The sequence below is a fragment of the Anguilla anguilla genome, chromosome 4 (genome assembly GCF_013347855.1).
Source record: "Anguilla anguilla isolate fAngAng1 chromosome 4, fAngAng1.pri, whole genome shotgun sequence".
Taxonomy (NCBI): Eukaryota; Metazoa; Chordata; class Actinopteri; order Anguilliformes; family Anguillidae; genus Anguilla; species Anguilla anguilla.
In genome coordinates, this window is record NC_049204.1 from 6,569,929 (window position 1) to 6,584,471 (window position 14,543).

The 14,543-nt window shown below is 52.1% G+C and overlaps 1 protein-coding gene across 3 annotated transcripts in view; it reads right to left on the bottom strand.

The window, feature by feature from the left end:
* lingo3a (leucine rich repeat and Ig domain containing 3a) overlaps positions 1–14,543 on the bottom strand; it is a 38,430-nt gene that overhangs the window by 2,133 nt on the left and 21,754 nt on the right. The window contains exons 1-2 of one of the 3 annotated variants that reach the window (XM_035416429.1): positions 2,970–2,989; positions 90–1,963 (exon numbers count right to left, since the gene is read on the bottom strand). In XM_035416429.1, the coding sequence (XP_035272320.1) occupies positions 102–1,919 (1,818 nt within the window). In that variant the 5' untranslated portion in view covers positions 1,920–1,963; positions 2,970–2,989 and the 3' untranslated portion in view covers positions 90–101. Of the gene's footprint in view, positions 1–4; positions 1,964–2,969; positions 2,990–14,543 lie in introns of those variants that run through there. The other 2 variants (XM_035416427.1, XM_035416428.1) reach the window with 2 other exon arrangements.

Sequence of the window (14,543 nt, forward strand, 5' to 3'; positions counted from 1 at the left end):
TTAGTCTTCGGTTTAGGGTCAGGGTTAGGTTAGGTTTAAGCTTAGATTTAGGTTTAGGATTAGGTTAGGCTTAGGGTTAAGGTTTAAGGATAGGGACAGTCTCAGATCATCTTCATGTTGAACTTGCGCGCGCCTCCCTGGCCTCCACTCGCGGACGGGCCGTCCACCTTCCTGAAGGAGTACTCCACTGAGAAGTTGTTCTTGTGTTGCCCGCGGCCGCGACTCCACACAAACAACAGCAGGAAGCAGAAGAGCACCACTCCCAGGAAGGTGATGCAGCCCATCGCCGTGGAAACCAGGATGGTTTTCAGGTCCAGGGTGAACTTGAGGAAGACGCGCGTGTCGTTCAGGTTGGTGTCGTTGAGGTCGCCGGCGTAGTAGGTGCGGTTGGCCACCAGGGCGGCGTCCGGCGGCAGGCCCCTGACCGTCAGCGTGGCGAAGTAGGTGTCGTTGCCGCCGGCGTTGCTGGCGATGCAGATGTAGGTGCCGCTGTCGGTCACCTGGGCGTAGCGGATCTCCAGGGTCCCGCCGGGGAGCACCGTCACGCGCCCGCCGCTTTTGGCCGTGATCCGCCACCGCTGCGGCGAGATCCAGAAGATGGCGGGCGCCGGCTCGCCCTCGGCGCGGCACGCGAAGGAGACGGGCTGGCCCTCGCGCACCGTCACCTGCTGCAGCCGCCGGTTGCGGATCCTCGGCTTCTGGCAGGTGAAGAAGTCGAAGAGCGCCGAGTCCGAGAAGGTGCTGAGGGTGCGGCCGCGCACCTCGGCGGGGCCCGCGCACACGGGCGCGCGCCCGTCGAAGTTGAGCGTCTTGCGCCGCTGCAGGATCCACAGCAGGCGGCAGTCGCAGGACAGCGGGTTGCCGTCCACGCGCAGCGTCTCCAGGCTGTTCACCGAGTGGAAGGAGGCCTCCTCCAGCGTGCTCAGCTCGTTGCCCGACAGGTTGAGCGTGCGGATCTGCCGCAGGCCGCCCAGGGCGTGGCCGGCCACCGACGCCAGCCCCGTGCTCGCCAGGTGCAGCTCCTTCAGCCTCACCAGGTCGCGGAACGCCCAGGCCTCCAGCGAGGAGATGGGGTTGTAGGAGAGGTTGAGGGAGGTCAGGTGGGCCAGGTTGCGGAAGGACGCGGAGGGGACGGAGGTGATGTTGGTGTTGGTGATGGACAGCCAGTTCAGGTTGAGGCCCTGGAAGCTGAGGGGGGAGATGTACTCCAGGTAGGGCCAGTTGTCGATCTCCAGCCCCCGCAGGCTGCCCAGCTTGCGGAAGTTCTGGTCCTCCAGCGCCGCCACGTTGAGGTGCCTCAGCCTGAGCGTGACCAGGTTGCGCAGGTAGGACAGCGACTGGCCCGAGATGGAGGTCAGGTTGCAGCGCTCGATGGTCAGCTCTTCCAGCCCCAGGAGGCCCACGAAGGCCTTGTTGGAGATGTAGACCAGGTCGTTGTCGCCGACCTCCAGGTGCCGCAGGCTCTGCAGGTCCTGGAAGGTGAAGTCCAGCAGGATGACAATCCGGTTCTCGCTCAGGTCCAGCGTGGTCAGGTTGCCCAGGCGGGCGAAGGCGCCCATGGGCACCAGCTTGAGCTGGTTGCCCCGGAGACGCAGCACGCGCAGCCCCAGCAGGCTGGCGAAGGCGTTGGGCTCCAGCACGCTGATGACGTTCTCGCTCAGGTCCACCTCCTCCAGGCGCGGGTAGGGCGCCAGGTCGCCGTGCTCCACCCAACGCAAGCGGTTGTGGCTGAGGTCCAGCGCCCGCGTCTCCATGGGGATGCCCTCCGGGATGGCGGTCAGCCGCTTGCGCTGGCACGCCACGGACCGGAGCTGCGGCGCGCAGTCGCAGCGCTGCGGGCACCCCTGGCACAGCGAGGTGGCCGCCGTCATCAGCAGCTGCAGCAGGGCGGGCCACCAGAGCCCCGGGCTGCCCGCCATGCCCCCGCTCTACCCCTGTGGGGCTGGGTCACGGCGACGGGCACCTGCACACAGGGACACAGATGGAGAGGGAGAAGGACGGAGAGACAGGGAGGGAAGCGAGAAGGATTAGGATTCCTCTCGTCATGCACATTTGCTGCATCCCAGCTAACGCAGAACGTCCCCGCAACGTTGCCGCCCTGTTGTGGCAATGCTGTGACATTGACGGAACATTCCAGTAACATCGTGGAGGACGTCGTGGGTTAGCTTGGAATTTGTCAGGGCGTCTCAAGCATGGACCTCAAAGAATGGCTCCAATCCAGGGAGTGCGGGAGACATTTTTTGATTGAACTTTTACGACAAAGTGCCACGACACATATTCACCAAGCGAGATCAAATGTTTGCTTTTTCGATTAATCTATGCAAGAGAGCATGAAAAAATGCAAAGGTTTCCAAGGAAATTGAAGGTCATTTCTACTGCATTAATTTTGCAGAAGATCAAGATCAGACTTTTGCCGGAACATACAGTACATACTGGAATGTGCACATACTGCATTTATGGTAAGGCCAATCTATGCTGGTACAGTATTGCATAATGTACAACATCATATTTATCTATAGAAAAATCCGAAGGTAATATCCTACAGTTCCAATGTAATCGAGTGGTTGGTTGCATAATTGTGAATGTATGCAACTACAAAATTAATTATTTAATTTTTTTTTTTTGCAGAGTGTGCCATGATTCTATGCACTGCAAATCATGCAATATGGCATTCCCTGACACGTGTTATCTTCTAGTCCGGCAGACGGCGAGAAAACTGCAAATTAAACATGCAAAATAATTAAGGGGAGCAAACAGATGCATGCCTGGGGGCTGTTTTCAAAAATGCATGTGAAACGCACATGTGCAGCGTATGACGGAAGCATGAACCAAAGGCAGCTAAAGATAAAGCCAAGTGTTCCACGCGGGCCTTGGGTTAAGTAACAAAGCCGGCTTTTGGGAAAAAAACAGACACTTGCTACTGCATATTACAATGTGCTACAATGTTTACTGTATATAAACAAACTCACATCAACGCCAGTCTCTCAGTGAGAGAGAGAGAGAGAGAGACACAAATAGAGAGAAAGACAGAGAAGAGAGAGACAGTGAGGGAGAGAAAGAAAAAAACGAGTGAGAAAATGAGTGATGCTGAACAACAAAGAGGACAAAACCATCTCTCACTTCTCTGTGGTGATATAGCAGTGTAGAAGGCATTACTCACCCATTTAAAATTCAGAATACCTGAATATCAGAATATCTGTTTTTTTTTAACACCCTGATCTCAAGGTGAAATAACCCCATCAACAAATTAGTCACAGATTCAAACTGTCATTCTTTATATATTACAGTTCTTGACACAGAAAAAGATAAGTTTACGTGCAGCCGTCTTGATGCACTCCTCTGAAAATGAAGACAGGACACAACCGCAGTCTGAGACGAGTGGGAAGAGAGGCTGGAATTCAAAGACCGTTCTTCTCGCTAGCTGGCTGGCTTCCATTTTTGTTTTCTTTTCAAGCTCAACACAACTCTATTCCTCTCCCTCACTGCTGAAACTGGATACATTGGCAAAAAGGGTGCAGGCTCACCTCCGGTCCAGAAGTCGAGGAGTGCAGTCGTCACGCACCGCACCATTGATCAGCTAAATTTTCAGTCCCTCAAAAGACCCTTTGCGGGCCCCTCACCATCGGGTCTCAGGTGACACAGAGAGGTAAGACCCACCCCCCCACACCCCCCCAACCCCCAAACTCCCGGTCCCGTATCCGGTGTCCTGCGGCACGACCGAGGCGATTCCGCCAAGCGGACGCTCGCGACCTCGTTGTCGACGGCACGCCTCCAAGCAGAGCGGGCGAGGGGTCGCCACGGCGACGCCGAACGCCTGGTTTTTTAAAGGCTCCTATCCCGCGGGGACGCCGAGCCGCCAGAGCCGCCAAAAAAAGCCGCCGCCCTCCTTTCTCCCGCCAACTTTCCGTCAGCCGCCTGATTGAGAGGGTGCGCCTTATCGCGCCGGCGAGAGCGCTAATGGGCTAACCCGTCCCGCGGCGTTCCGCCCGTCTGCGTGAGCACATCGCGATTTGCCCCCCCTTTTTAAAACTTAACGGCTGGACGGATCTCATCTCCTCGCCGCGCTCTCATAACGCGATCTCATTAAAAAACGAACGGGGCGCATTAAATAGCGGTTAATAGACAATAAAACGGCGACGCGGCTGAAGTTTAAATCCTCGCCCCGGTGCTGCTCCCGGGGGGGGGGGGGGTTGGGGGGGTGGAGGGGGTGGAGGGGAGGTGGCACGCCTCCAAGGCTGGGTCAATGCAAAGCGAATTGATAACGCGTGAAATCATCGTGCTTATAGGCGGCGTTGGCACGCCTCCAAGGCTGGGTCAATGCAAAGCGAATTGATAACGCGTGAAATCATCGTGCTTATAGATCCTGCATAGCGTTCTCCTGCGTGGGAGCCTCCCTCCCCGGGGCTGTCAATCAATCAATCAATCAATCAGCCGGTCGGTCGGTCCGAGCGAGACCGAGGGCTGCGACAGCTGGCGTCTGCCGCACGCGTGCAGATGCGTCCGCCGTAATCCCGAACCCGCCAGAAGCTTCCGGAATGTTCCGCAGCAGCCGACTGGAACCTCGCTGTTTGAATCGTTACGTGTGTGTGTGCGTGCATGCGTGCGTGCGTGCGTGCATGCATGCGTTTGTGTGTGTGTGTGTGTGTGTGTGAGCATGTGTTTGTGTGTGTGTGTGTGTGTGTGTATGTGCGTGTATGCACGCATGTGTGTGTGTTTATGTGTGTGTGCGTGTATGTGTGTGGGTTTGGTCCTGTGTGTGTGCGTGTGTGTGTGCATGTGTGTTTGCGTGTGTCTGTGTCTGTGTGTGTGTGTGTGTGCGTGTGTGTGTGCATGTGTGTTTGCGTGTGTCTGTGTCTGTGTGTGTGTGTGTCTGTGTCTGTGTGTGCGTGTGTTTGTCTTTGTCTTTGTGTGTGTGTGTGTGTGTGCATATTTCTGGCTCCTCTGATGTCATTTGGCTCCGTGAATAAGCATTAGTGCGGCTGAGTGGGTGTGATTCGCAGAATGCTAACAGTGGGAAACAGAAAGAGGAAAGCCATTCCGTGGCCTGAGGACACGCATCAGTCTGTCGTCACGGCGACATCAATGATCATCAGTCTCATCAGCCGGGGCTGTGGGGGCTGCTGGGTGGGACAGGAACATTCTGCCCCTCTTTGGAATGAGGAAAGAGGTACTCCTCCTGTCTCCATACAGTACACACACACACACACACACACACACACACACACATGCACAAAAAAAAGAGCTCTTCAGTACCCAGGATGCACAGCGTCCCGCGTGGAGAGCCGTTCTCTCAGAAGATCAAACGGGAGCTTTGAAAGGCTTCAGGAAGAGCCGGGGCGCACATCGATGCCGTGCTGGGACAGGGCCGCTGAGACCCCCGTTTTGGGAGAGACAGATTACGGGGAGGCCCGGGGCGGGGGGGCTGTCGAGGGGGGGGGTACAGGGAGGGATCCGGAGGTCAGCGAAAGAGCATCGACCACAACGGACGGGGCAGGAAGACTGCACACTGGAACAGACCAATGGGGTGGGAGGGCAGGTAAAGTTGCATGCAGGGATTGGCCACAATCCAGCCAATAGGAGACTCACTCATCCTTGTGTTTTCCGACTCTCAGAACAAGCCACATTGTTCCGGTTGATAGTGGGACCCAAGTTTGCTTTAGCCACCCACAAAAGTATGCTTAGAGCACGTCAACTCTTGGTAAATATAGGGACATCGTCGGAACCCTCCCCCCCCCCACCTCAATTCTGAAATGGTTGTGCCCCCCCCCCCAGTCTGACCCCAGAGGCAGGTAGAAGGCAGAGAACAGTGATGGTGACCATCAGGCAAATTCCACAGCAACCCGAAGACAGTGCTGTTACACACGTCTGTCAACGGCCCCTGAATTATTCAGTGATGCGCTTTCCCCCCTGGTCATGACCTACTGACCCAGTGACACGGCCCGCCCCCTGGGGACTGACCCCAGTACAGCTGCAGGATGGGTACTGGACCTGCCCAAAACTGAGCCCACACAAACAAAGGCAGCCACTGGCCAACCCATTCATCTCCACCGGCCAGGACCCATGCTGAAAAAACATCTCAGAGTCCGCTTGCTGATCTAGGATCAGTTCTACCTTTTAGCTCATAAAAGATTAGGTTAGAATATAGACCGGAGGAACCTAATCCTAGACCAGCACTCCCACTCCAAGATCCTTTGGAAATATCCTCCAATGACCAGGCAGAAAAGTATAATTTTACATACTATTACATACTACAAGTGTATTGGATTACAAAAACATGATGCAGTGAAAATATTTTTTTTAAATATTCATTTCATTTTATTAAATGTCCCTTTATAGTATAAGTTTCATCATAATTTCTTGATATTAACCCTATAAGGTGTAAAATCACAAATATGTGATTAGAATGTTCTTGGCGGAACATTCTAATGCTGATGTAACAACCACTGCTGGTAACTGAAAGCAATGGAGTTCCAGAACACTTTTCTTTTTTGAAAAAAAAAAAACACTCCAAAACCAACTCTTCAAAGGGTTGAGACCAGAGACTCCTGTGCCCAATAGGGGACTAAAAGGAATAGCCATTTCTTAGGTGTCCAGGGAGACTCTAGTATGGTGGCTGACCTTTCTGGTGAGACCTGAAGCATGGCTGACCTCGTGTGTACTTCCATAATAACAACAGGGTCAAAGTAACTGTAATGCTGCTTGGAACGCTGCCACCTGCCACTAAGAAACTAAAGCCGCCTGGCCAAAATTAAGATTGGATTTCCCGGTGGAAGTGTATTACCGAAGCAGCCTGAGGCTAGGCACTCGTATTAAAGCGAGAACTGCACCTCGTTGTGTGTGTATTACGCCCCGGCATTTTCAGTACAAGACCTCTGGAATGAAACGCTCGCGACAATAAAAGACGAGATGCCAGAACGTGTGCAGCAGTACAAGATTCATTCAGAACCCTTTTCCCTTGAGCTTGGTGGGGGGGGTGGATTTCAATCCCAGCGCCGTGTAAAAAGGATTCGGCTAACGCAGCGTTCCCGCTGACGCCTTCCACTGCAGGGATTTGAAGCGGGGGGGGGGGGGGGGGGGGGGGGGGGGGGTGGGGTGGAGGGGGGTTGGGGGCATTGAGGGCTTACGGCCGACAGAACTGGACGTTTTAAAAGACAGCCTGGCAGCGTACGGCTGGCATGTGCCGCCGTAGCCATCGGCTAAACAGCCTGAGACCGGAACACCGGGGTCAGCTTCGCGGAAGCCCCTGCCCTCGCTACAAAATGTCAACCCCCCCTCCACCCCACCACCCCCACCCCGAGGACGAGAGGCCAGGCCAGGCAGTCCTGTAAGACAGGGGCCTGGGAGGGAGTGTCATTGCCAGTGCCTTCCGGCCGCAACGTCACATCAGTTTAACACACAAAAAAATCTCCCTTTACCCATGGCCCTCCTCCTCCGTGTTAGCGGTTAGCGTACATTTCTTACAGTGCAATAAGACTATGGTGACGCTAGCCATCGGTGCACATTGTCACAGCTTCCTCTCGGTCACATCTTAGTTTACTGTAGATCTCCTACATCTCCAAAGTGTGGCACAAGAAACGCTATAATATTTATGGTCCATTAACACTGTAGACTGAGGGTGTCAAACTCCAGTCCTGGGGGGCTGCAGTGCTTGCAGATATTTGTAGTTTCCTTTCAGTGAGCAGCCAATTGAGGCCTTGGCAACAAGGTGTGTGAGCTCTTTGGCCAAACAATGACTTGTGCTGAAACGCAGCACAAACTAGCAGATACTGCAGCCCCCCACAACTGGAGTTTGACATCCGTAAAATTTTTGATACTGGACGATGCAACATTGAATGAATCCTTCTCGGCTGCACAAATATTTCTGCAGTGGTGACGAAATCGCAGGTTATTTTATTTTTATTTTTTTTTCCCCCTGTTACCATGCAACGAGAGCGCACTGGAGTAAAATCCAATTCCGGATTTTCAAAAACATTCCAGCAAAATCCCTACTCTTCAAAGGGTCGAACGAGTGACAAGAGGGCAGGAATCCACAGTGACAGCAGCCCAAAGCTCTTTCACATACGGGCCTTAATGCCTTCCGTGCAGAGACAGCAGGAAGGACAGCCCTTTAAACTGGAAGCAAGTCTACTGGACGATAAGCGAGGCTAACGCACGCCGTTATATAACCAACTCAGAGACGCGGGCCGAGGAAGGCCAGATTTAGCACTGTGCTGGAAAAGCACCTATAAAACTGCTAGCCTGGGTAGTTTCCATTAGCAACCCCCTGAGCCATCATTAAAACTTTAGAGTTGCGAAAAACACAATTCAGTAATTTCGTGTCGCGTTAAGCCTCCCTTAAAAGAGCGCTGCGAGCAGGACGACAAAGGGTTCTTAACACAGCCATGGCGACGCTTTCCGGCAAGCGCGGGGTTTGCGCTGACGACTCAGGTTGAAGAGTTTAGTTCGCCACGGGCGAAACTCCGACAGCGCCGCGAAAATGAGCAGCCCCCCGCTCGCGCGCGACTCCAACCGAATAAGTCGCATCGCATCAAAGGAGAGAGAGAGGGGGAGAGAGAGAGAGAGGGAGAGAGAGAGAGGGAGAGGGAGAGGGAGAGAGAGAGAGAGTGAGAGAGCGAGAGAGAGAGAGAGAGAGCAAGAGAGCAAGAGAGAGAGAGAGAGAGAGAGCGAGAGAGAGAGAGAGAGAGCGAGAGAGAGAGAGGGAGAGAGAGAGAGAGAGGGCGAGAGAGAGAGAGAGAGGGAGGGAGAGAGGGAGGGAGAGGGATAGAGAGAGAGAGAGAGAGGGAGAGAGAGAGAGAGAGCGAGAGAGAGAGAGGGAGAGAGAGAGAGAGAGGGCGAGAGAGAGAGAGAGAGAGAGGGAGAGAGAGAGAGGGAGAGAGAGAGAGAGAGCGAGGGAGAGAGAGAGAGAGGGAGAGAGAGAGAGAGAGACGGAGGAAGCCGCAGAATCGGCGAGCGAACGCGGGAGGCGGTCCGGCCCTCGCTCGCCTCTGAAGCCTGCCCAGATTTCACGCCTCCGGGATCCGCGCGGCCCGTCCCAAATTCAGGCGAGCCGGCGCCGAATGCTAATGCGCCACAGACGCTGCAGAAACTGACACGTCTTGCGCAGCGTATGTCCTCAAGCTGCTCTCTCCTGCCAACTGTGCAGTGCAACAACCCCCCCCCCCCCCCCCGAAAAACACATCAACCTTTTAGACACCGAGGGGAAAAAACAGAGTGCTGGTGATTTTTAAAAAATATATATAATTCAATAATTCAGAACGAAATTCTTATTTCATATGATGGTACGGTCTGGGTTAGTAAAAATGTTGACAAGATTTCTGAAAAATTCAGGGTTCTGTGCGTCAGGAGTGTTCCAAAACGTCAGCAGCATCAACGCTGTTGAAATATTTAATATATACCCAGAATCTGTACACCACACTGACAGCGCACCGCACTGACACACCAAGCAGCAACTCACACACCACCACTTCCAAACACTGTGCGGGCGGGAAGGCGAAGGGAACCATATGCTCGATGGAATTAGCGAAGAAAAACATGCACGAAATACCTAATGAGAACGATCCAGACTGCTTTCTCAGACTGAGAGCAATTATTATAAATGACAAAGACGAATAATAATTGCATCACATTTACTATTGTATGAGTTTATTGTGAATGAGAACAGCCACTGAGTTGCGTAAGGCGACTGTGGGGACTGTGTGGTCCTGTGGCTTCACTGAGCAATGCAGAGTACGGATGACCAGTCTCAAGAGGGTAAGAGAAGCCTAGCGAACAGACCCCAGCAGTGGATAGAACCAGGGTTGCCTGATTTATAATCTGACAAAACCGGACACCATGCACGTGTGCGTTGGTGAAGTTTGGCCGTCCGCTGCCGGGGGATGGTGGGTGTGGGTGGGGGCGGGGGGGGGGGGGGGGGGGGGGGGTAGCTAGAACCTTGATCACAAATAGGGTAGGAGGGGGGTTGGGCTGTCAAAACCGATCACAGACCGGGGGTTTAGAGCTTTGGGGTTGAGGGGAAGGATTGTTGGGGGTAAGAAGAAGACAAGCGCGAATCTGCAATAGCTGCGGTGCATCCATGTGTGCATGCATCCACGCACACGCGAATTATTTAACCCAGACATTGATATTGTAGGGTCGGGACCACAAACCGTGGCCGGTACAAATAATTTGAAAAGCAGACATTCCGGTCCCAAACCAGCAACCCTCAGAGAGAAGCGTGAGGTTGGCTTTGGCTCTTCCACCCCATCAGAACGCATCAGCCCACTCAGCTCACCGGAGGCTCATCAGCCTCATGACGTGGTATCGGAGCGGACAGGGAGACGGCACAGTACACGCAAGGCAATGGGCTCACACACCGAGTCACACAACCTCACACACACACACACCGAGTCACACAACCTCACACAGATACACACACAGAGTTACACAACCTCACGCATATACACACACCGAGTCACACAACCTCACACAGATACACACAGAGTCACACGCATACCCAGACCCCTCACATACACACACACCGAGTTACACAACCTCACGCATACACACACACAGAGTCGCATGCATACACCGACCCCTCACACATACACACACACTGAGTTACACAACCTCACGCATATACACACAGAGTCGCACGCACACAGTCACTCACATATACAGACCCCTCACACACACACACACACACACACAGTTCAATGCACAAACTTATATAATTATGCACACATAAACACGTGGAACATGCGCACACACATACACACACACACACACGCACACACACAGTTAAATGCACACACATACATAATTATGCATACACAAACACACGGGACATGCACACACACACACACGTACATACATATACACACATTTACCGACACACCCATTTATAGTTATGCGCACTCTCACACACACACACACACACACACACACGCACACACACACACACACACACACACACACTCTGCACAGTGCTCGCTCATCCTTGCCCCTTCGGAGTCGCTGTCTCCTGGGACGAGCGAGTGTATGTGCGAGAGTGAGAGAGAGAAAAACCCCGAGAGACACAGGGGAGAAGAGAGGGGTGAGGAAGGAGGGAGAGAGAGAGGGCAGGAACTTCTCCAGCCGCGGATCTGACTCACTGATGGAAATGCAACGTGAACCGCGACGGTCCGCTGCACCCGTCCCGTCTCCTCGGCCCTGATTGGTCGGGAGAGGAAGCGGCGGCGCTCAGGCACAGGGGAACATGCTGAGGGACCTGCTCCGCCCCAGGCCAGTCAGGAGCCTGAGAGCCCAGGGTTTCTGAGCAGTCACAGTGTTCATCATCAGGCACAGTGTGCGGATCAGTCACAGTTTTCAGTATCAGTCACAGTGTTCAGTATCAGGCACAGTGTTCAGTATCAGTCACAGTGTGCGGATCAGTCACAGTGTTCAGTATCGGGCACAGTGTTCAGTATCAGGCACAGTGTGCGGATCAGTCACAGTGTTCAGTATCAGGCAAAGTGTTCAGTATCAGGCACAGTGTTCAGTATCAGTCACAGTGTTCATTATCAGGCAAAGTGTTCAGTATCAGTCACAGTGTTCATTATCAGGCACAGCGTTCATTATCAGGCACAGTGTTCAGTATCAGTCACAGTGTTCATTATCAGGCACAGTGTTCATTATCAGGCACAGTGTTCAGTATCAGTCACAGTGTTCATTATCAGGCACAGTGCGCAGATCAGGTACAGTGTTCAGTATCAGCCACAGTGTTCAGTATTAGTACAGGCTGGCACTGTGGAAGAGCAGGCCAGCAGCCCCTGCTTTCTGAGCAGTCAGTGTGCAGATCAGTCACAGTGTTCAGTGTCAGTGCAAGCTGGCCGTGTGGACAGCAGTCACAGTGTTCAGTACCACAACCAAGCTACACTGTCAGGAGCAGTCAGTGTGTTCACCATCAGAACAGGAGATTCTCGTATATGAGCAGTCACAGCGATCAGTCACAGTGTCTGGGACCAGAATAGGGCCTCGGTGCGGACAGCGCTCTCAGCACATCGGGGGTTAATCTTTCATTTTCAAACGGCATTCGATAGCGTCCGAGAGCTGCTGCACCTGAGCTAAAAGAGAAAAGCATCATACTCTTCTTTCTCTGCACTTTCAAAGGAGGAGCAACCTGAGAGCTTTCACCTGCTGAAGTATACGTTGCTCTCCATAATATGAGTGGTGTAGTGGGCCCTGAAATCCAATACTCCAAAGTTATACAGCAATAACACTCACGAGAAGGACTAGCGGCGTTCGACAATACGCGAGATCTCCTGCCAGTGGCCTAATTCAAACAAACATATCAGATTCATCTCTATGAATATTTTAGCGAGCGCAATTAACTGTGCGCAGAGAACATCTGCAGAGGCCCAGATCCAGCGTGCCGTGCCTGTCGGATGCAAAACAACGTCTTGATCAAAGTGATCACCCGTCCAGACATTTTGCTGCAACGGAGCATTTTGGGTGAATGCGAGACAATTGGCTGAATTTGAGCACGCGAGCGTGTTTGCCGTATGTGTATGTGTGTTAATGGGTCGCTGCTGGGTAAATGTCTGTGTGTTTATGCGTGCACGTGTGGGTTGGTTGGTTTGAGTGCACGTGTATGTGTTCATACGTGTTCGAGGGTATATGGGCATGTATGCACCAATGTTTGGGACGGTGGGCCTATAGGCATGTGTTCATTACATGCGTGGGTACATGTGGGTGGGTTTCTTTGGCAACCAACAGCACATCAACAGCCCTGGACCCCAAAGCCAACCTCTGACCTGACCCCACTGGGGTCACTCCAAGAAAAAAAAAACAACTACATAACTTAGAGAGAGGGGGAGGAGGAAACGATAAATAGGAGGAATGAGACCATATGACGGTCTCATAAAGCAGGAATGAGACCATATGACAGCACTGCAGAATCTTCTGTAACAGCCTCCCAGTTCAGAACAACCCAGGGGGCACGCAGACCCAGAGACCTCCAAAACTCTCGGCCCGCCACGGACAGAACCTCCCTGCACGGCAGCTGGAGTGGGGGGGGGGGGGGGGTGGGAGATCATCAGTCTGAGAGTAGAGGGCTATTTCCCCACAAGCTGCGCTGTTCTTCCACAGTCTGCTCTTCTCAAGATTACAACGCAACCGTGTCCCTTTCAACAACAAAAAAAAAACCTCCTCTAGTTCGTTATCGCAGTCCAGCTGCAGAAAGCAAGTGGCGATTTTTCCCCCTGGCTGGACTTCTGAGGAGCTCTGTGAGCAGGATTAGGCCAGAGACCAGAAGGGCGATATCTGTCCACGCGTTTCGGTTTTGCGTACGGAAGCGTTCCCCTTTCCGCGTAGTAATAGCAATAAAATCATAAGAGTTTTGAAATTGTTTTCCACAGGTCTCACGAAATGATTTCATGAATTGTTATGGAACGTATTTGCATTAGAGAAATTTGTTGTCGCTTGTTAGTCTTTAATTAAACGGGTTCTTAATTAGCCGTCAACACTGCTGAGCCAGACTTCGTTTCTAGGATAAACAATGAACAGCCCCCGAAGGGAAGGGAACTGCAATGTGCTGAAGGCATTCGGGCATGTTTTTGTATATTTTGGATAAAAATGTAAATTGCGAGGATAAGAAAAGGCTGTGATTGACAGTGGCTCGTCACAGGGTGAAATCTAACCAATCACAGGTCCACAGCACACAGAGCTGTGAGTGTATGTGAGGTTACAGGCATGCATTTGAAAGCCGTGAGCACAAAATGGTTACTTTTTTTTTTTTTTTCAAAGAGCGTAGACATATAAATATAAATATAGAGAAAATAGATTTGCCTCTTTGTATTATGTGCGTACGGCATGATTCTAAGCAATAAATATGAAAAAAAAAATTGACTTTTTAGCGATAAGAAAAAATAATGTAGAAAGCTATTTTAGTTGAGCTTGCAATATGTGACAGACTGAAAGGAGAAATCCCTCAATATCTCTCGATTGAGCGGTAAGAACAGGAAACGCGCTGATTGCATTTTGCATTAAACGGATTGCAGTTATGGAGTAGAGTGCCCCAAAGTCAGTTATAAAATGTAATTCTGTACTTTTAATTACAGCCCAATCTATCCTCATTCAAGGGTTTGAGTTTCCTGAGGGTCAGGTTTCGATAGAGGAGCGAGTTTGCATTCTTTAATCACGTAGTTCACATATCCACGACTTGAGTATTAAATGTGACCCAAAAAAAAAAAAAAGATCTCGATGTGATCGGGGGGGGGGGGGGGGAAATTAAGATTTGAATTATTAATATAGCCAGAAATGTCATTTCCATTTAATTGTAGGTTAAAAGAAAAGACAGAACAGCGCTAGACTATCAAGCAGCTCTGAAAAAAAAAACCCTTCTCAGTATAAAGGAAGAGGCCAGGGAGTGTGGGTTGAATGTAAAGGCTCTGCGGCAGATTGTTCCAGGTGCAGACCGTGCCCACGTGGTGCCACTGAAGCCGATGCCAACCACCGCCAATGCAGGGGGTGCCAATCCGCGGTATATTATGGGCCTCGTCTCCAGTTACCCCAGGACAAAACAGGGA